At 39.5% G+C, this 20886-nt stretch overlaps 1 protein-coding gene across 1 annotated transcript in view; it reads left to right on the forward strand.

Annotated features, from left to right (window-relative positions):
* MARCHF6 (membrane associated ring-CH-type finger 6) overlaps positions 1–17224 on the forward strand; it is an 82888-nt gene extending 65664 nt beyond the window's left edge. The window contains exons 23-26 of the mRNA XM_021675374.2: positions 2780–2869; positions 5791–5923; positions 9638–9773; positions 13696–17224. Coding sequence (XP_021531049.1) covers positions 2780–2869; positions 5791–5923; positions 9638–9773; positions 13696–13786 — 450 coding nt within the window. The 3' untranslated portion in view covers positions 13787–17224. The remainder of the gene's footprint in view (positions 1–2779; positions 2870–5790; positions 5924–9637; positions 9774–13695) is intronic.
* Positions 17225–20886: the final 3662 nt, after the last annotated feature.

Consider the following 20886-nt stretch of genomic DNA (forward strand, 5'->3'; position numbering starts at 1 on the left):
GAAATCCTGTAATAAGCCCTTTCTAGCACACTGTTACTGAGGGGCCCCAAGTTCTCCATGCATGTTACTCTCCTGTTGCAATGAGAAATAAATGCAACTTGTTCTAGTTATACTTGTATTTTTGGTGGTCTTTATAGTACTCAGCATTGCCTGTGAAATCATCACCTTAGAGAATTCTTCAGTGATATCAAAGTTTAAAAATGCTTATATATTATGACTCAGCAGTTGACGTTTCAGGATCTATTGCATGTATGCAGGAGGCATGAGCAAGGCTGTTTCTGCAAATACATCTTTTTTTTGTAATGGCAAAAAATGAGAAGTGATCCAGATGTCCATCAATAGAGAATGGCCAAATAAAATGTGGACTATCAATGCAGCAGTTGAAAAAATGAAGTAGAGTTATTTGTTTTGATATCGATAACTCCCATGCATGTTTCTGAGTGGGAGGAAAACACAAGCTATAGACAGGTATGTGCAGTGTACTGTCCTTAATGTTTTGCATTTAACCCCCAGGTTTTTGAAGGAACTCGCAAGTTTTTGTTTTTTCTCCATTCATGACTTTAAGCTACTTGCCTTTCCTGCAGCAAGTGGCTGCAGCTCTGTGAGATAGTGGTCTCACTTGGAATTCTAGCAGAGGAGCTAGTATAGTGTGTCTTGTCTGGCGAGAAAGGACTGCAAAGCAGTGGGGTTTTAGAGAGTGTGAATCACAGTGATCGTGGACCTCCTTGGGTAAACAATTTCATTTGGGTGTCTGCTGGACTCCCAAAAGGCCGAGGGAAAGCTGAATTGGTGGGTTGCATCTTCTCTGTCCGTGAGCCTGGAAGGGTGTAGAAAAAGCAGGGAAGCTTTCTTCATATTCCTCAGTAGGAGACTGTTTGGATGGTCATTTTAAAGGTCTGAAGAGGTAAAAGATCCTTTTGAAGCCCTTTAGGGTATTCTCAGCCAGGCCCAAGTCTCTTCGAGGCTGCAGAAGAAATTATAGCAAGTTCTTTATATTCAGGAGACTCAGCAGCCACAGAAAGGAAGTTAAGGCTGAGCAGTCAGAACAGAAGCCAGTTTGACAGAGAACTGCTTGCAGAGCCATGAGCTTCCACAGAGAAGAGCAAACACACAGGACACCGAGTGCAGTATGTTCGCACGCACACACGAACAGCAGCTCTAAAGCAAAACGCAGTTGTGGAGCTGTATGACATGGATTTCAGACAAATCTAGTAGTGAAAAAAGATATAGACAGTCACCACTGGCCTTGGCTTGGAGGTCTTGAAGATTATTAATGCAAAGCACTGAGCAAAATGGAAGAGGAAATTGAGGAGAAAGAGAAGGGTTTTGGAGGAAACATCTAGGAGACAGCATACTGATAATGGGGGTTCCAGAAGGAGCAAATGTGAGGCAGCGTTGAAACAAAACTAGGAGAAAACTTAACTGAATTAAAGAAAGATCTGATTCCGTAGGTTGAAAGGGCTCACCAGATTTGGTAAGATTGAATTCAAGAGAAAAACACTTATTCGGTTATACAATCTTCAAAAAATCTACACTGTCATTGGACTTTTTTCTATAGCACTGAAAATCATAAGATATTAGAGAGTTTGTAGACAGCTGAGATAAAAGGGACAAAAATCAAGCTTCTTCTACCCAGACAAAAAGTCATTTAGCTGTTCACTAATCAGGATGAAGATTGATATTTGAGGGTATTCAAGAATTCAGTATGTGTATCAACCTCTCACCCCATTTGAAGAAGGTCCTTAGAAGACTAACCAATCAAACCAGTAAAGAAATGGGAACATTGGCCTCAAGATGGTAGACAGTGAAGACAAGAATTAACAGTCTGAGCGAAGTCTGTATAAAAATGATACTAAATATTTTTTATGGGATATAGATGACTATATCCCAGATATATATATGATAGACAAATGCATGGGGAAAATCATGGTTGGTATGTACCCAAAACTAATAGTAGTTATTACTGGGGAGGGATCAGGATTTAAGATAGGTCCCAAAGGACTCCAGTCTTCTCTGTAAAGATGTTGGTTTTATGTAAGAATAAGTCTAAATGTCACATGTGGTTTCTTTCTTTCTTTTTTTAAATAAGCTAGATAGAGACCAGGTTATAAAGGGTTCTGTGTGCCTTGCTAAGGACTTTAGGGTTGTTAAGCAGGGAAATTTACATTCATGATCTCATTTGCATTTAAATAGATACTTGGTGGTTGGGAGAGGGAGTGATGGGGAGGGAGGAGGTAGTCCTCACTCTGACTGTCCGGTGGAGAGTTGGAGAGTGGGCAGGCCAAAAGAGTTCATTGCACCATGAGGAGGAACCTAGTAACAGTTCCCCAGTAGAACCACAAATGCTTCAAGCTAGATGCTATCTAAGATGTAAGCCTTTAGAATGGTCAAACTTTGCTCCACAGTCTTAATTTGACATAAATCAGCTCAGTTGAAACCAGTGAAATCGCCTAAAGATAGTTTGAAATAAAATCTTGGCATTTATTTTATTTGCTTTTTGAGATCTCCATTAATGTCCAGACTTTTTTCTAATTCTTGGGAAAACCATATAGATTTTTAAAAGGTAGAAGAACGATTTTTTATGGAAACATTGAATTTCAGCTGTTGGGGAAAAAATATTCTCTGGGTTTTCAGTATATGTTAGTCTTTTGTAAAATTATTTTCAATCCTGTAGAACTTCTATTTTGATGTGAAATAATGTAAGAAAATTATACAGCCTATCTGCTGGGTTTATTGTTAAAAAACAATAGAAATCTGTTAAATGGTTTTTTTACTCTAGGACTGGGCACTTGGAGTTCTGCATGCCAAAATCATTGCAGCTATAACATTGATGGGTCCTCAGTGGTGGTTGAAAACTGTAATTGAACAGGTAAGGAAAATCAAAAAAATTTTTAGGAAAGACATTCTGGAATTGTGTGTTTATGTTTGGCGGATATGCCTCTTATTTCTTCCTACTTTGCTGAGTTTTCTACTTTTTGTTTAATGAGTGTATATAACTTTTTAAAGATGGCAGTTTTGTTTTACCACTGAAGGGGAGGAAAATAATTTTTTCTTCAACCCTTGTTTTTTTAGTTAAAATGGAACCCTGTAATAAAACTCTAACAACAGAAAAACAAAAGTTTATTAATGTACATATGTCATATATGAAATTATCACCTTAGAGAATTCTTTGGCACCATCAAAGTTTAAAAATGCTTATATATTATGACTCAGCAGTTTGACCTGAGAATCTACTGCATGTATGCAGGAGGCATGAGCAAGGCAGTTTCTGCAAATTCATTTTTTATAATGGCAAAAAATGAGAAGTGATCCAGATGTCCACCGGTAGAGAATGGCCAAATAAAATGTGGACTATCAATGCAGCAGTTGGAAAAATGAAGTAGAGTTACTTGTTTTGATAGTGATAGCTCCCAGTCATGTTTCTGAGCTGGGGGGAAAGTACAAGCTGTAGACAGATATGTGCAGTGTGCTGTTTTTAATGTTTTGCATTAAACCCCCAAGTTTTTGAAGAAATACCTTGCTTCTTCTCCATTTATGACCTTAAGCTACTTGCCTTTCCTGTATATACATGGAAATATATATACATATATACATGGAGATATGGAGGTACCCAGGGAGTGAGTAATTTCAAAGAGGAGGTGGCTTTGAGATTCAGCTAATCTTCAACAAAGAACAATAAGTTTTTAGAGAAGTGACAAGATAAAGGAAAAGGACTTTGAGTCTCTAGGGGTGGCAAATGCTTCTAATAGTCTCATTGCTTCTCAAATGGCAGATGCCTCTCCTTAGTCAAACTTGGCAGTGTAGATTCCTCTGGTGCCATCTAGAGGCCCGGAAAGGTCTGAAGCTCTCTTCAGTGGGTAGTCTTTGTCCTCACTGGTAGAGGGAGGTGGGATGGGCTCCTTTTGTCTTTATACATTTATATCCTGCTTCTAGGCAATAGAGGGTGGGCAGAAAGTTTTCCTGCATCTACTCTTTCTTAGTTGCCTTCAGCTCAAAACAATCCCTATGCCAGAGAGGCATATTTTTAGGGTGACATATTATGGTCTTCTATACTCCCATGAATTTTCATCAACCATGTTTAAGTCATCCTTTATCTGAAGGTTAACCAGTAGCTTACAGTATCTAGAACTCTGTCCATAGTGGAGACAAAATGATAATATGTGCTTTTTTCTGGTGAAGCTTGATACTGATGTTTCTAAGCCTAATAGTACATTAGGGGTAAGGGGAAGGTTATTGCTCGAGGTAATAAAAGAAAAGGCAGAGGAAAAAATAGATTACAAAAGGAGAGCTGTTTTGGATTGCTCTAGCTACATAGTACCTAAGACTATTATTGTATTACAGAACTGCCAGATAATTTGTTGTGGCAATACCTTGGAAAAGGTCGATTGTGCTTTAGCACTCCGATAATAAGACTAGGAAGTATGGTAATTCATTTAAGAAAAATTTCTATCCCAAACAGCCAACATAACAGATTTTGGTACTTCTTTACACTTTAGTTATCTAGCAAACGTACTTGTGGGGACCCCTTTTATTCTTAGGCCAGTGCTGCATAAATAAGACGTTACAGTTCTCCAGCAGTAAAGTACACCTCTTTTTGAGGTATGAAAAGATAAGACAATAGTTCTTAGTCAAGTGTGCTCAAGAAAATTCATTCAAAAAGTGCCTGTACCTCAAGATTTTGATTCTTAGGGGTGGGAGGTGGGGAAGCCAGAGAATTGCTGTGTGTTTGTGTGTTTCTCTAGAGTATGGGCTAATTCTGAAGTCCACTGGGAGTGTGATGGATTGGGGGCTTCTGGCTGCATATCCCTTCAGGATCAGAATGCAGGCCAGTCCACTCTAGAGTCACCAAGTTAAACTCTGCCCTTGTAAAAGGAGTGTGGAGATGAGGTTTATTCATACTAGAGGCTGTGGAATATCATTGATCTTCTAAATATTTTGTTCTCTTATTCATTATTTTATCTTGCATGTGTATGTGTCTCTGTAAATTTAAGTAAAATGGTTGGGAATGGTTGAGGAACACTGGGATGCCTTACTTCATTGATTAAAATGCATTTGGGTTAGCTAGGTGTCTTTGGGAATGGAAACATGCCTTTAAAAGGTTAAATAGCATTCTTCTGCCTCATCTCTGTCTGCATGCCATCTAAATTTCTGTTCCCAAGGTTTTCCCATTTCCATCCATTCTTTCCTCTGCAGTACTCTTGTAGAGTTTTCTGGATAAGATGATGGAAACATTCTAGTAATTCTTGGACTTTCTTTTTTTATATTCACTATAGAATTCTTTCACACTAAATTTTTAAATAAAATACTTTTTGATTTGTTAAAATTTGATTTATGCAAGCTTTTCAGAAACTTTTCCTGCTTCAGTGTTTTCTTGTCATACTCAGAAAAAATGAATGCAGTATTTGTATAATACAACATTACATATTACATGTCTTTTACATAAGATGTATGAAGTTACTTCAAGTTATGTGGTCTTCGGTGAATACCACTGAATGTCGTCTGGTATTGTATAGTGCAAGTAGGTATAAATTATTCTAGATTAGTATCTTATTTCATCATTTAGCAGCGCTAACTGCAGAGTGTTAGTGGGTAAATACATTTCTTTAGAAACTCGTGGGCACCATGCTTTATATTGGTATGCCAGAATTTGCCTTGACTTTAGAAAAAGTAAACAGTTTGACTCTTTTTGGGTTGGCAGATTTAGTTGTATGTATTCATTAGAGATTGCTCTAATAACTTGGAGGAATTTGTCTTGTATCTTTGTTCTAACTGTTTTTTGTAATGTTTCAGGTTTACGCAAATGGCATCCGGAACATTGACCTTCACTATATTGTTCGTAAACTGGCAGCTCCAGTGATTTCTGTGCTGTTGCTTTCCCTGTGTGTACCTTATGTCATAGCTTCTGGTGTTGTTCCTTTACTAGGTATGTAATGCTGGTTGTGGAGCCTTGAAGGAGCACTTTTATGAACATTGATCATTCTTTTCACCCCCAGTAAAAAGGATGTCTCACTTCATATGCTTTATTTCTAAACATGAATCCAGCTAAAACAGTGATTTCAAAATACCACTTTTCTTAGATTTGACTACTCTGGGTAAGATTAGAGGATCATAAAGCTCTTTGGTACAGTTCTTTTCTCTAGCAGGTGGTAAAATTTGAAATGTACGTGCTGTCCAAAATAGGCAGGATCAGATTTCCTTCAAGTTGTTGTCTCCTGACTAGAAGTGCTGTGATCATATACTTGTAAAATTAAGTAACAGTGTCATTATATTTAATTTAAAAATATATATTCTTGGGCATAAAAGGAGACTCAAAGAGGAGATGCTAATGTGCAGCATGTTTATACTTGGAAATATACTGTCTTGTTGATTGTGTACTGAAATATCCTCATAGCTCCTTAAACCCAGCATATTTTCAAAATTATAAGCAGAGACTTTTCTTTCCAAATCTTTTTCTTCTCCAGAATTCCATCTCTCAGTCACAAACTTTATCATCCAACAATGTTTAAGTCAGAAACCTTGAAGACTATCCATGTCACCTTATTCTGTTCTCCATGTCCATATGGTCTCCAAGTGTCTCATTCTTCCCTGAGGAATCTGGTCTCTTCTCTCTGGTGCCTTTGCTCCTGACTTGTTGAGTCATTCATCTCCTACCTTAACTATGACACCTTCATATCTGGTTTCCCAGCTTTGAACCTGCTACCACTAATTACTTCTTCACACTGGGCACAATGACCTTTCAAAAGAGTGTGTCTCACTGTACCTCTTCGGTGAACATTTTTTCATTGGTCCCTCTGTGGCCTTTAATACAGTCCAACCTTTTGGCATAGTTTACAAGGCTGCTTGTTTGCGTTGATGTGGGCTTCAGTTTCACCTTACTTTTTTTCTCACTCTATGTCATATACTCTGAGTTTGATTAAACAGCCTTGGAATGGCCTCTTATCAAACACACCATGTCCTCTTCTCCCATGCCTATCTCTACACTTTGTCTTATCCATCTGCCAGAAATGCCCCCCTCCTCCCTTTAACCATGAGAGAAGAGCTTAAAAAAAACACAACCAAACTTTTTTGCAGTGTAACATGTATAATTGTATGTTACCTTACTAGGTCAAGAAATAGAACTTTTCCAGCCCCTTGGAAGCCCTTTTTGTGTTTGCCCTTCTTTACCTTTGGCTACTGGTTTGCCTTCTAACAGCCTCATTGTTTCTCAGCTGGTAAAGATATTAGCCATGTCCAGTAGCTTGTGCCTATAATCCCAGCTACTTGGGAGGCTGAGGTGGGAGGTTGCTTGAGTCCAGGAATTCAAGACCAACCTGAGCAACATGGTGAGACCCAGTCTTTAAAAAAAAAATTAAATATATTAGCTGAGGGTGGTGGCGCATGCCTGTAATCTCAGCTGCTCTGGAGGCTCAGGCAGGAGGATCACTTGAACCCAGGAGTTCAGGGCTACAGATTGTGCCACTCCAGTCTAGCCCAGGCAGCAGAGCAAGACCCTGTCTCTTAAAAAAAATTGCTAAACGCAGGTTTGTATAGACAGAAGCTAAGCAATGTATTCCTCAGTCTTCAGGGTGGCATGGGAAACAGGGAACAGTTAATCGGAGGACCCACAGTGTGCAAACTGCATCGTTTCCTGGTTCCTTCTTTTTTTTTTTGAGGTGGAGTTTCGCTCGTTACCCAGGCTGGAGTGCAATGGCGCGATCTCGGCTCACCGCAACCTCCGCCTCCTGGGTTCAGGCAATTCTCCTGCCTCAGCCTCCTGAGTAGCTGGGATTACAGGCACGCGCCACCATGCCCAGCTAATTTTTTGTATTTTTAGTAGAGGCGGGGTTTCACCATGTTGACCAGGATGGTCTCGATCTCTTGACCTCGTGATCCACCCGCCTCGGCCTCCCAAAGTGCTGGGATTACAGGCGTGAGCCACCGCGCCAGGCCCTCCTGGTTCCTTCTAAATAGAAACTTCAAGGCTTTTTTTTGGCTTGAATTGTGACTATGCCCAGTATCATAAATACCATATTAAAATATACATGCAAAATATATTTCAGAGCCCATTGCTTATTACTTTTGTTTTGTTTTGTTTTGAGAGATGGAATCTCTCTCTGTCACCCAGGCTTGAGTACAGTGGTACAGTCTCGGCTCTCTGCAACCTCCACCTCCCAGGTTCACACAATTCCCCTGCCTCAGCCTTTTGAGTAGCTGCAACTGCAGGCATGTCCCGCCACCATGCCCAGCTAATTTTTGTATTTTTGGTAGAGACGGGGTTTCACCATATTGGCCAGGCTGGTCTTAAACTTCTCAACTCAGGTGATCCACCTTATCTTGGCCTCCCAAAGTGCTGGGATTACAGGCATGAGCCACCAAGCCCAACCCATTGCTTATTAGTTGAATACGTTATTAAAATTAAATCATTTTGACTCTTTATTTACTGGTTTTGTCTAGAATAGGAATGCCCTATTTTCTTTTTTTATGTTCTGCCCATTAATAGTACATAGACTTAAGAATTTGGATTTCCAAACCAGTCCTTCATATTTTCATTTTTAAAAATTTTGTTGTGTTGATTTGCAGTAGCAAAAAAAAAAAAAAAATACAATGAAAAAAATTTATTGTGAGCCTTTCTGGAAAGTCTTTGGAAGGGAAAAAGAGTGGCAAATGAAAAATGTTAGTACTTGTTTTGCCCTGATTAGATGCTTTATGTAATTCTTCCATGTTATTCTTAGGGTAGCTTTTGAATATGTTTTATCAACTCTATTTTAGAAATGAGAAATTTAGGTTTTTAGAGATTGATAGTCTTACCCCAAAGTCTAGTTTTTAAGGGATAAGAGCAGCATTCAAATTCAAGCTCAGCTCCAGAGCTTATGTACAGCACACTGTTGTGGTGTTTGGAATAATCCACCTGAGGGTATTAATTTTCTGATTTTTTTTTGAAATATTGCTCTGATTTTAAAGCCCCCAACTCCCTCTGCCAAGGAAGTATTAAAACTCATGAGTTACATACAGAAAAACAAATGCATGTGTGTTAAAAGTTTAAGGATGTTTTTTATTATATAAGCACGGTTTTGGTTTTGTCTCTTTAAACCATGATGCAGTTGAAATGTATAAATGACACCACTGCTTATGGAACTTGATAAGTAATCTTATCCAGTTCCTTTTTTGTTTGTTTGTTTTTTGAGGCAGGGTCTCACTCTCTTGCCCAGTTTGGAATGCAGTAGCGCGATCTCAGCTCCCTGCAACCTCCACCTTCCAGGTTCAAGCGATTCTCCCACCTCAGCCTCCTGAGTAGCTGGCACTATAGGCAAACACCACCACATCTGGCTAATTTTTATATTTTTTGGTAGAGACAGGGTTTTACCATCTTGGCCAGGTTGGTCTAGAACTCCTGACCTCAAGTGATCCACCCGCCTTGGCCTCCCAAAGTGCTGAGATTAGAGACGTGAGCCACCATGCCTGGCCTCCTTGTTTTACAACTGAGAAAGGTGGGTGTCAGAAAGGGCTCATGACCCACACAGATTGTAGAAAGTCAACAGACCTGAGGCTTAGAAAGCTTGTCTGCCCTAGTCCATTCTTCCCAGGGGAAGGACGTGTTTATGTTTCATGTCACTGTTACTTCACATACACTTAAAGTTTTTCTTTTTTGGTTTTCTAGGTGTTACTGCAGAAATGCAAAACTTAGTCCATCGGCGGATTTATCCATTTTTACTGATGGTTGTGGTATTGATGGCAATCTTGTCCTTCCAAGTCCGCCAGTTTAAGCGCCTTTATGAACATATTAAAAATGACAAGTAAGTCTGGTGTTTTATTCATCTCTTGTGTTTTCAGTTCTTAATTTATGTGTCTGATGTGACAAATCATAGGAGGGAAATGTGCTCAGATTCTGGATATACTTGGAGGTGGGGTTAGCAAGGTTTCTTGACAGATTGGGTATAAGGTGTAAAGGAGAGTGGAATCAAGGACTTAATTGGTCCAAAGAACAGGGAGGGAATATGGAGTTGTCATTTATGGAGCTGGAAAAGACTGGGAGAAACTATTTTGGAGAGGGAGATTTTTTTGTTTTTTTGTTTGTTTTGTTTTGTTTTTGAGACGCAGTCTTGCTCGGTCACCAGGCTGGAGTGTAGTGGTGCGATCTTGGCTCACTGCAACCTCTGCCTACCGGGTTCAAGCGATTCTCCTGCCTCAGCCTCCCAAGTAGCTGGGATTATAGGCGTGCGTCACCACGCCCAGCTAATTTTTGCATTTTTAGTAGAGATAGAGTTTCACCATGTTGGCCAGGATGGTCTCTATCTCCTGACCTCATAATCCGCCCACCTCAGCCTCCCAAAGTGTTGGGATTACACGTGTGAGCCACCACACCTGGCCGGGAGATTTTTTAATGCCTATTCCAAATAGTTTTTTAGTTTTCAAATGTTTTGGTCTGACGATATATTAAATAGTTTTAGATAAAAATAAGCCTGCATTACAAACCAGCAGTGCCTGCGTAAGCCCCTCTTGCTTATGCAGGGCCTCTGAGGTTGCACAGAGAGGCTTGAGGGTTGCCGTAAAAATGTTGTGGGACTCTCTGTCTTGAGGAAACCATTGAAAACTCTGTCACTTGATCTCAGTGAGAGTTTGAGGAAAGCGAAGGAAAACACCTTCCCAGGGTAATATTTGACCTTTCCTGTCCTAAGTGTCAGCTGAATGATCTGCTTCAATGGGGTCTAGCAGAAAAAGTGAGTTTATTGTTATCCATCTCAGTTGGCTGAGAGAGTCCCAGTTTACACCTGCTGCCTCTGTGTCCTTATGAACAGTATCCCCTTTTACTTGGGCTTGTCCCCCTTTTCACAACAAATTATAGAGTTACCTTATTTACTCTGAGGAGTAATATTTTTGAGAATGAAATTTATAGTGTTCAAGACTTCTCCAAAGCATTTACTGACAGTAAAAAATACACATATACTTCGACATTCAGAGTACCAAGGACTGTCAACTGAAAGAAGAGGAAGGGTCTTTCCGATGATGAAAATCAACTTTTAGCTCTTAACTTTTTAGCAGAAAAGTAAGTTACTGCGAACAGAATGACAAGCAAGACATGCCCTCAGGGAAGTTTCTGCCTTTTTCTTCCTTTACTCTGGGCGCCTGCCTTTCTGTACCCTGTCCTTCTCGGCCTTTGCCAGGGTCTGTTCCCATTGACCTCTTATTTCTCATGCTTTATCTTCTGCTTTTTCCTGTAGCCCAGTGTCCTTTTTCCTCTTTTCCGATATATTCCTTCATGCAGAAAAGTGTTGAACTGTAGACTTTGGTGAGGGCATGTCTTGTCTGCTGTTGTATATGTACTTTTTTGTTTGTTTGTTTGTTTGTTTTTAACAAAGCAAAGCCTTGAAGCATTTTGTTTGTTTTGGTTTTTAGAAAGCTAAGGTATATGTACTCTTTAGCATAGTGTTTGGTCTATAGGAGGTGCTGAGAGAGCGCACACGTGTGTGTGTGTGTGTGTGTGTGTGTGTGGTGGGCTTGTGTGTGAGAGAGTGGTGGTGGAAGAGAGGGAGTTGGGTTCAGAATCTTTCTCTGCCATTGAGTTACTTTTTGGACTTGGACAATTTAGTTAACTTTGTTTCTGTATGCTTTTTATTTACTTATTTTGTCATTGCCACAATGCTGACCATATTATTTGTGTGTCTTGATATTTGGTCATTACTATGTACCAGGTAGTGCTGTGTATATTTTATTAGATATTGCTCACCCTTCACTGTTTTAAACATTTACAAAATCCTCAAAGTTTAAAAAAAAAAACTGGTTAGTTGGGGAACAGTGGGGTAAGGAATGGTTAACTTTAAGAAAAGAAGGTAAGACAAAAGAAAAGGAATAAAACAGTGACATTATAGATAAAGAAGCAGTAAGATTTCCATACTTTTTAAAAAGTGACTTTTTTTTTTTTTTTTTTGAGACGGAGTTTCCCTCTTGTTACCCAGGCTGGAGTGCAATGGCGCGATCTTGGCTCACCGCAACCTCCGCCTCCTGGGTTCAGGCAATTCTCCTGCCTCAGCCTCCTGAGTAGCTGGGATTACAGGCACGCGCCACCATGCCCAGCTAATTTTTTGTATTTTTAGTAGAGGCGGGGTTTCACCATGTTGACCGGGATGGTCTCGATCTCTTGACCTCGTGATCCACCCGCCTCGGCCTCCCAAAGTGCTGGGATTACAGGCGTGAGCCACTGCGCCCGGCCCAAAAAGTGACATATTAAGGTACTGTACATAAACTGCCAAAATATTTCCGTAGCCTTGTGTACATTTACAGAAAAGTGAAAGATGAAAGTCAAGGTGGAGAAGGTAATAGTGAAAAGTAAGAATTCCACAGTGAGCCCTTAAAACATGCTAAGCCTTTGTTGCCGGGTTTCATACACTTCCCTTTCTTAAAACAACACTGCAGCATGGGACTATCGTTCTTGTTTCACTGATGATTAAATGGTGGAAGGGGATGGAGGAAAGCTCCCTGGCAGCCCATCATGTGCAGGCTTCATTTTCCCTCAGTCTCCTTAACAACTCTGGGGGCTTTTACTGGACATTCTCCTTGATCTATATCCCTGCCTCCAAACGAGTGCCCTTAACACTGTGCCCAGCCACCTACAGTTTGTTGCCATCCAGCTTTGTCACTGCTGTTCTCTGGGGGTCAGCCTGTAAGCCATCTGCTCACATTAAGTGAGGCAGCCCCTCAGTGAGCCTTCTATGCAGCTGTCACCCTTCCCTGGCATTGGAGATATCTGTCTCCTTGAGCAGGATCTCCAGCCCTGGCGCTCCAACCACAGTAACATCTGCCTTGTTTCTGCAGCCCTGCAGGCTCTGCCATTGCCTTCTCCTTTCATCACATACATAACACTTGCCATTCTGTTGTTGAACCATGTTCTTCTCCTACCTCCTATCACTCACACTCAGTGCCATGCCATCTTCCCTTAGACTTCACTGAGATTTGTCCCTTGATTTCTCCTTCCTTTTTTGTAACAAGAGCTTCTGGTTTTACTTTTTGTCTCTTCCTTTTTTTTTTCCCCCTTGAGATGGAGTCACACTCTGTCACCCAGGCTGGAGTGCAGTGGTGCAATCTCAGCTCACTGCTCCACCTCCTGGGTTTAAGCAATTTTCCTGTCTCAGCCTCCCTAGTAGCTGGGACTACAGGCACACGCCAACATGTCTGGCTAATTTTTTGTGTTTTTAGTAGAGATGAGGTTTCACAACGTTGGCCAGGCTGCTCTCAAACTCCTGATCTCAGGTGATCTGCCCACCTCGGCCTCCCAAAGTGCTGGGATTACAGGTGTGAGCCACCTTGCCCAGCCCTTTCCTAGCTTTCTGATGGTCTTGTTTTCAGTCCATCTCCTTAGATCTGCTCATTAAGTTGTTTTATAAAATCTGAACCTTAACAGATAAATCCACTGCATAAGTTTACTGTATTCCCCCTGGTCTCCAAGTGTCTGAGTTTATAAGAACCCCCTAAACCATTGACTGAATCATGTCCTGCATTGCACAGTATTGGAAGCCTTCCAGCCTTTGCTGCTCCTGCAGCTTCCTACAAACCCATACCCAGCTAGACGTGCCGGCCTTTACACAGGTGTTCACTCATGACTCCCTTTGACTCACCCAACCATTGACGAATTTTAAGTAGGAGTTAGATTAAAAAAGACATAAGAATATTTTACTCTGTAAGTTCACAGAAGAGAGTAACCACTTTGTTTTTGCAACCTAGATACCTTGTGGGGCAACGACTTGTGAACTATGAACGGAAATCTGGCAAACAAGGCTCATCTCCACCACCTCCACAGTCATCCCAAGAATAAAGTGGTTGTCTCAGCAACTTGACCTTCTCCTTTTCGTGTCCTTTTTTGTGGACTTCTCTCCTTGGAGATTTTTCCCAGTGATCTCTCAGCGTTGTTTTTAAGTTAAATGTATTTGACTTTTGTTCTCAGCATTCAGAGAGCAGTGGTGTAAGGCTCTGCTGCTCTTCCCTGCATTTCTGACATTACTGCTGTCTGAGATTTGTATATGTGTAAATAGAAGTTCCTTGATACCCTAAAACCTTGGATTAAACAGAATGTGCATTGTACATCTTTAAACAAAATGTATATTAATTTATTAAATCTAGTTGTCACTTTATTTTGGACCTGCTGTGATCTTGACAGGAAATGTGCCACAGAGCAGTAGTGCACAGGCAAGACTTTTCAGTGACGTCTTGTGGAGCACAGTTCATGATGCTCCTAGCAGCTCTCACTAAGGGAACTGTACATTCATTCTTTCTTGGCTATTCAGACCTTACCAAGAACGTAAAAGGAAACAAGCAGAAATCAGCAGTGGAGTGTCTGTGGTAAGAAAACATGAACTTTATGCTTCACTGTTAGTTGTTTGTCGAGGTTATTTTGTATAACACCAAAGCTGTTGTACATTTTCTACTGCCTGATTTTTTCATGTGTCTGTGTTTGTTATATTGTATAGTATCTTGTGCTAGGTGAGGAAATTATTTTTAATTTGGTAATTTAATATTCCTGATGTGATCAGCATTGGGAGTTGGGTTTCAGTGCTTGTTAGGGGCATGTCTATACTTAGAAAAAAGTCCAAATGAAGATTTTCAGTAGCTCCCCAACACTCCCCCCAACCCCCACCACTATCCTCCCTTTTCCACACACAACTATCTCTTTTTCGTAGCAGTGGCCAAAAGTCATGCAAGGTCATACATCTTTCAGAATGACATCACCAACTGTACTGCATCTTACTGGATTTAGGACTTCAGAGATGCTTGCGAAGTATAGATGCGGTCATGGTCTTAGATTGACAGCATTGGAGAAGACTGGTTAGAACATTTAGTCTTGCTTCACTGGGTGAGGATTACGTATGCATTTCTCCGAGCTTTTCATCAGGAAATCCCAAAGTTTCCAAAGTTTTTTGTTTACAGAATAAAACTTCAAATAAAACCAATTCATTATGCATCCAGAGGAGGAAGCTTGGCCGAGGTGGCCTTTTAACATAGGAATTTATTTCATTGGAAACTTTTTGAAAAATCTCAGAGAACTGAACCTTACAGACTTTTTCCCTCAAAACCAAAGCTTCGAGTTAGAAGTTTAGAAAAATAGAATGGTTGGGTACATGATCTAAGTGTTTAATGCTAGAGGTACATTGTAAGTTTAGTATTTGTTTTTGGATGATAATTTAGAAGGTCTCACAGGAAGTATATAGCATAGGTCTTCAGAAACTAAAAGAATTATCATATAGTATTAAACTCCATGAACTAAAATCTGAGAATTTTTAACATGTGCAAGTCAGCCAAACATAAGCTACCAAAATCAAGAGCAATGTGTTCTGGTGGTTTTATACATCAGAAATTTTTCCCCTAAGTGGTAAGTAATGATTACTTTAAAATATATTTTTAAAAACATCAGTATCAGAAATAATGCTTGACATAGGATTCAGTGTTAACACTCTTTGGCACTTTGGAGTAGCCCTTTCTCTCATTGGAAGGTAAGGTCTTTGTTGCCCTACCTTTACTCAGAAATTTAGGCCTATAAAAATGTAAGAGGATTTTAAAATGTAATGCTGCCTGTCATGGTGTATTTCTAATGTAAATTATTTTATTTGAGAGAAAAATATTGAATTGGGCATATAACTTGATTTTATATATATATATTTTTTTTTAAATGGAGTCTCTCTTGCTCAGGCTGGAGTGCAGTGGCATGATTCTGGCTCACTGCAACCTTTGCCTCCCAGGTTCAAGCAATTCTCCTGCCTCAGCCTCCTGAGTAGCTGGTACTACAGGTGCACACCACCATGCCTGGCTAATTTTAGTATTTTTAGTAGAGATGGGTTTCACCATGTTGGCCAGGCTGGTCTTGAACTCCTGACTGCAAGTAATCCATCTGCCTGCCGTGGCCTCCCAAAGTGCTGGGATTACAACAGGCGTGAGCCACCATGCCTGGCCAACTTGATAATTTCACTTTTTTTTTTTAATTTTCAAAGAATTTGTGGATCTTGGTATAAAGTCATTGGAACTTACCTTGTTTTAACAGAGATCCTAGGCAGGTACTTCAAAAGGTTAAAAATTCTTAATCCTACAGAATTTTAAATGAATCTTATCAGCTGTTTTGTAAAAAAAACAATATGAATGGCCAAAAAATTGCCCTCTGTTCTACTGGCAGGTAATTAATATTGTCTTACTTAAGAATTCTCCCCTAGTTTTTCAGTTGTACTTTATATCCTGTTGTTTTCAATGAGATAAGTATTTTCATAGGGAAAGCATTTTCTGGCATAGTATTTGCTTGGGCAGCATCCAGATTTTATTATTCATATTAATCAAGAGTCTTTTAAATATTTAAAACTCATAGTTCAGAAAATGCTAGTATTGCTGCCTTCACATTTTTTTTAAATCATAGTATAATTTTGCTTCATTTTATATTGGGTTAAAACAACCTTCAAGAAAGTTAACTAGGAAAGACCTTTTTGTTTTATTTTTACTATTTATAAATTGAGGACAAATCAGCATTTGGGGTTAGTTGTACTGGTTATCAAATGGTCATAGTATATGAAGTGTGCAGTTGTTCATTATTAGTAATTATGTTTGATTTTTAAACTATTTAATGCTAATAGTTGAGATGAAGACAAGAAAAATGCCAATGTGGAGTTTGTGCATAGCTAGCCTTAAAAAATGCCTCCATGTATTTAGGTAATTTTCTTTTCCCCCGTTAGTTCTCTGCAGAAACAGTGAAGATGGGCCATCTCAATTCCAGATGTAAACAAAAAAATTTTATTTCAACATTTAATGTAACTGTTATTCTTGTGGATTCTTGTGTATTTTCTTTCCTTTAAGTAACAACTTTCCTTCAAATGATTTGATCCAAGATACGTCATTTCTGTATTGGCAAAATGCCACTATTAAAGTGTAATTCTTGAATTTAGGTTGAATTGATGACTTTTTAAAACAAAACAAACACTGGACATTTCTACATTGTATTGCGTTTGCGAATGTGCGTGAATACACGCACGCATGCAGGAAAATGTAGTGCCACACTGGCACTTTTTAAAACTTGGCAAGTTAGCTACTTCTTTTCATTTTCAGGGTTGAGTATTCTAAGCTCTCTCCTTAATGTGAGAAGTTTTCTACATTGTAAAATTAAAAGATTATGTTTAAAATACTCCTTTAGGTTGTTAATTATTCAGCCATCAAGAAAAAAAACTAAAATGTCTTACCACTGAAGTATTATTAAAAGCCTCATTTGTGGAGATTCGCTAACTTTCTTGGTTAAGCTGTCTTATATTTATTTAATTTGTCCCCTCGATCAAATGTTTTCTTTTCAGCCTGTTACTGCTCTGTGCCATTTTTAAAAATAGCTATCATGAGTAAGGGCTTCTTTAAAATAATTCCTGACAATATCTTTGGCATTAATACAACGTAAAGATAAGACACTCTATGTATGTTTTTTCATTCCTGTTTTGTACGAGTGCCTCATGAAAGTGTCGTAGTACCTTAAAAAAGATATAATGACTAAGGTCTAGGAATAACTGTTGTAGAAGCTAGATAGAACATTTAGTTAATCTTCTATTAAACACCTTAGGTACCCAGACCAATTTTATGTACATATATTCTGATGGTCATACATTGCCTTCTAAGTTGAGAACAAAATTGAATAAAATGGATATTAGGTGTAGTCTAGTTTTTTTAAATTTGTTTTTGCCTTGTTGCAAAATTGCTTTAAGATTGCAGAACTACGCATTGTTACCCGCATAGATAATCTAGACGTTTTTAATATAATAGGAAAGAAAAATAACTCCAGTTAAATGTGACTGGCTCCTCCCCTTTATGTATAAGTTTATGTATAGTTGCAGAGAACACATTCCTTCCGTCCAGTCTCCCCAACTTGGATTGTAGACTCTCCTCACTGGGAAGAGGAAAGCCCCACATTTTGTGCGATGGCAAGATACTGCCCACTTTTGCATGTCTGCTATGAGATCAGAAAGAGTTTCGCTAAGATTGTCTTTTAGCTGAATACTTGAGTAAAACCAATCAAATCCATTTTACATACTTCACCATATGTCCCAGAGAAAAAGGAAAGATTTGCATGATGTCTTTTTCCTTGAGTGCCCTGAGGGGATCCTTTTGCTTCACAGACTGTGATTTTTCTTTGTTTCTAGATTCAAGATTTTTTCCATGATTGTTTTCCCCCAACCAAATGCATTTTTATTTACTTTAAATGCAGGGGTGATAGAGGAAATGCTATTTGAATCATACATATCCTTAGTCTGTGAAGTTGAAATTTTTGAGCAAAGGAAATTGCATGGTTAAGTTCAGAAAGTGGCCATGAATTTCCCCCTTCCACTCCGCGGTTCATAGCTACTCTTGTTGCAAACGTACAGTGAGAAAGGAGAACTGGGCTGAGGAGGTAACATTCCCCTCCTCCCCAATGCTTTTATTTTGGTGTCCGTTTTATTTTTAGCACTGTACTTAGTACTGTAGTTGAATGAGGTACAATGTCTCCCTTCAAGGAGCTCAAAGTGGAACAGAAACATGAGCAAAAGATTGTATTACAGAGGTAGGAATAAAATGCCATGGGGAACACAGAGAAAGACTCACCCGGGAGAGATGGCCTAGCCACTTCCGTGGTCACTGTTCTGTGTATGTAGCGCCCCGCCATTACTCTTTTAGCCTTCTGCTATCTTGTTCTACTTACACACTTCTCCAAAACCACCCATATGTAAACGCTACATGGTGGCCCTTTTTTGCCTCATTTTACATTGTTTAATTATTGTTCTGAAACTTCTTTATGTATTTAACAGTGCTGGAGTTTTTCTGCTCAGTGTTTGTTCAGTAATTCATCTTTAGGACACACCTAAAGAAGAGCTTCATACCCAGTACCCCCATTCATTCACTCATATGTTTTTGGGATCAGTCCGTTCTGCTGGCTGTGCGTTGGTCTGATGGAACAGAATAGAGTCCAGAAATAGCCCAGCATGTATGTGAACAACTGATTTTTGACAAAGATGCAAAGGTCTTGAAAAGCTGGTGCTGGAATAATTGGGTAATCAGATGCAAAATTAAAAATTGATCCATATCTTAACACATGCAAAGATTAAAATCGAAATGGATTATAGTTCTAAATATAAAACCCAAAACTATAATTTCTAGAAGACAACTAGGAAAACATGTTCACCCTTGGGTTAGGCAAAGATTTCTTAGATCCAACACCAAAAGCACAATCCAAGAAGGAAAAATTGATAACTTGTACTTTATCAAAATTGAAAACTTCTCTTTGAAAGATACCATTAAGAGAACAAAAAGATAAGCTGTAGTATGGCAGAAAATATTTGCAAAACATTTCTGATAAATGACTTGCATCTAGATTACATAAGAAGTCTCAATTGCTGTTTCTCCTGAGCTTGCTGCCTCTGCCTTTGCTCTCTTTTTTCTATTCATTTTCAGCGTTGAATCCAGAATGTTCTCCTTCCTTCTGTGACCCATCACCTCTGTGTTCATCCTGCTTCCGCCGTCCTCCCTGCTTCCAAAACAGGTCAGGCCTTAGGGCCTTTGCACTTGCTATTTGCCATACCCAAATGTTCATTCAGGCTCTTCAGCCTCCTCATTTCTTTCCTGAAGTGTCATTCTTAACTGAGGCTTATCGAAAGCTGCAGCTACTGGGGAATTCCTGTCTCATCTCACTGCTGTATTTTGTACTCCCTGCTCTCTTTTGTACTTTTAAACATGTGGTTTACCTTTGTTTATATTTGCATATTTTACCCACTTGAATGTAAGCTCCAAAGATTTTATTTTTTTAACTGAATTATTACTGTATTTCCAGAACACTCTCCTGGCACATATTTGGTACTCAATAGTATTGCTAAGTTAGTAAATAAATTATGAATTTAGAATCAAAATAATGTGGCCAAAATAAAACCTGAAAGCCCTGTCTCATTTCCCATAGGTAATTGCTGTTATAATTTAGTTATGTGCTTCCAGACATACATTCACAAAATCATTTATCACCGTAAAGGTGTCATACTACACAGATTGACAAGATGCTTTTTGTCACTTTATATATCATGGGTGTCTTTTTTCATACCATTGTGTAGCCAGGCCATGATTTGTTTTACAGAAGACAATTATCCCATTTAATTATATGGTATAGTAAAAGTTTTGGTACATACTACTTTTTATAGTATTTATGTAAGATGAATTTCCAGAAGTAATATTGCACAATCATAAAAAATTTTATAGTGTCAAACTGCCCCCTAAAGGTATTAATTAACATCCTCAACAGTGTGTTAAGATTCCTTGTTGTTTTGTTTTTTTTTTGAGACAGTCTTGTTCTGTCGCCCAGGCTGGAGTGCAGTGGCGCGGTCTCTGCTCACTGCAACCTCTGCCTCCCGGGCTCAAGCTGCCTCAGCCTCTAAAGCAGTTGGGAGTGTAGGCACGCGCCACCATGCCCAGCTAATTTTTGTAGAGACGGGGGTTTCATCATGTTGGCCAGGCTGTTCTAGAACTCTTGACCTCAGGCGATCCGCGCCCCTCGGCCTCCCAAAGTGCTGGGATTCACAAGCTGAGCCACCGCGCCTGGCGCAGATTCCTTTGTTGAGAAATATTTTCAGTTTTTGCCAATGCTGTTAATTTAGAAATGTTTATATGTGTATTTTGGACCCAACGGAAACGATCAAAATCGGGCAACTTCCCCAGTTTTTCTTGAAGAGAGGGCTTGCCATTGACCCCTCTTGGAAGTAGCTCACTGTAGTTTTCTCCATCTTCCTGTTTGGAGGTGAGCAGGAGGAGGTGGGTCTGGGGGGTCTCATCCATACGGTGGCTGTTTACGGCAACTGCAGCAGCCAGTCACGTCACTCCCTAAAGCAAAGTTATGGTGCCTTGGTCAGCACCCACCAAATTCGAGGTTTCTCCTATCCTTCCACTCGA

Source organism: Aotus nancymaae, unplaced genomic scaffold, assembly GCF_030222135.1.
Source record: "Aotus nancymaae isolate 86718 unplaced genomic scaffold, 86718_ANA_hifiasm-v0.15.2.pri h1tg000014l, whole genome shotgun sequence".
NCBI classification, from domain to species: domain Eukaryota; kingdom Metazoa; phylum Chordata; class Mammalia; order Primates; family Aotidae; genus Aotus; species Aotus nancymaae.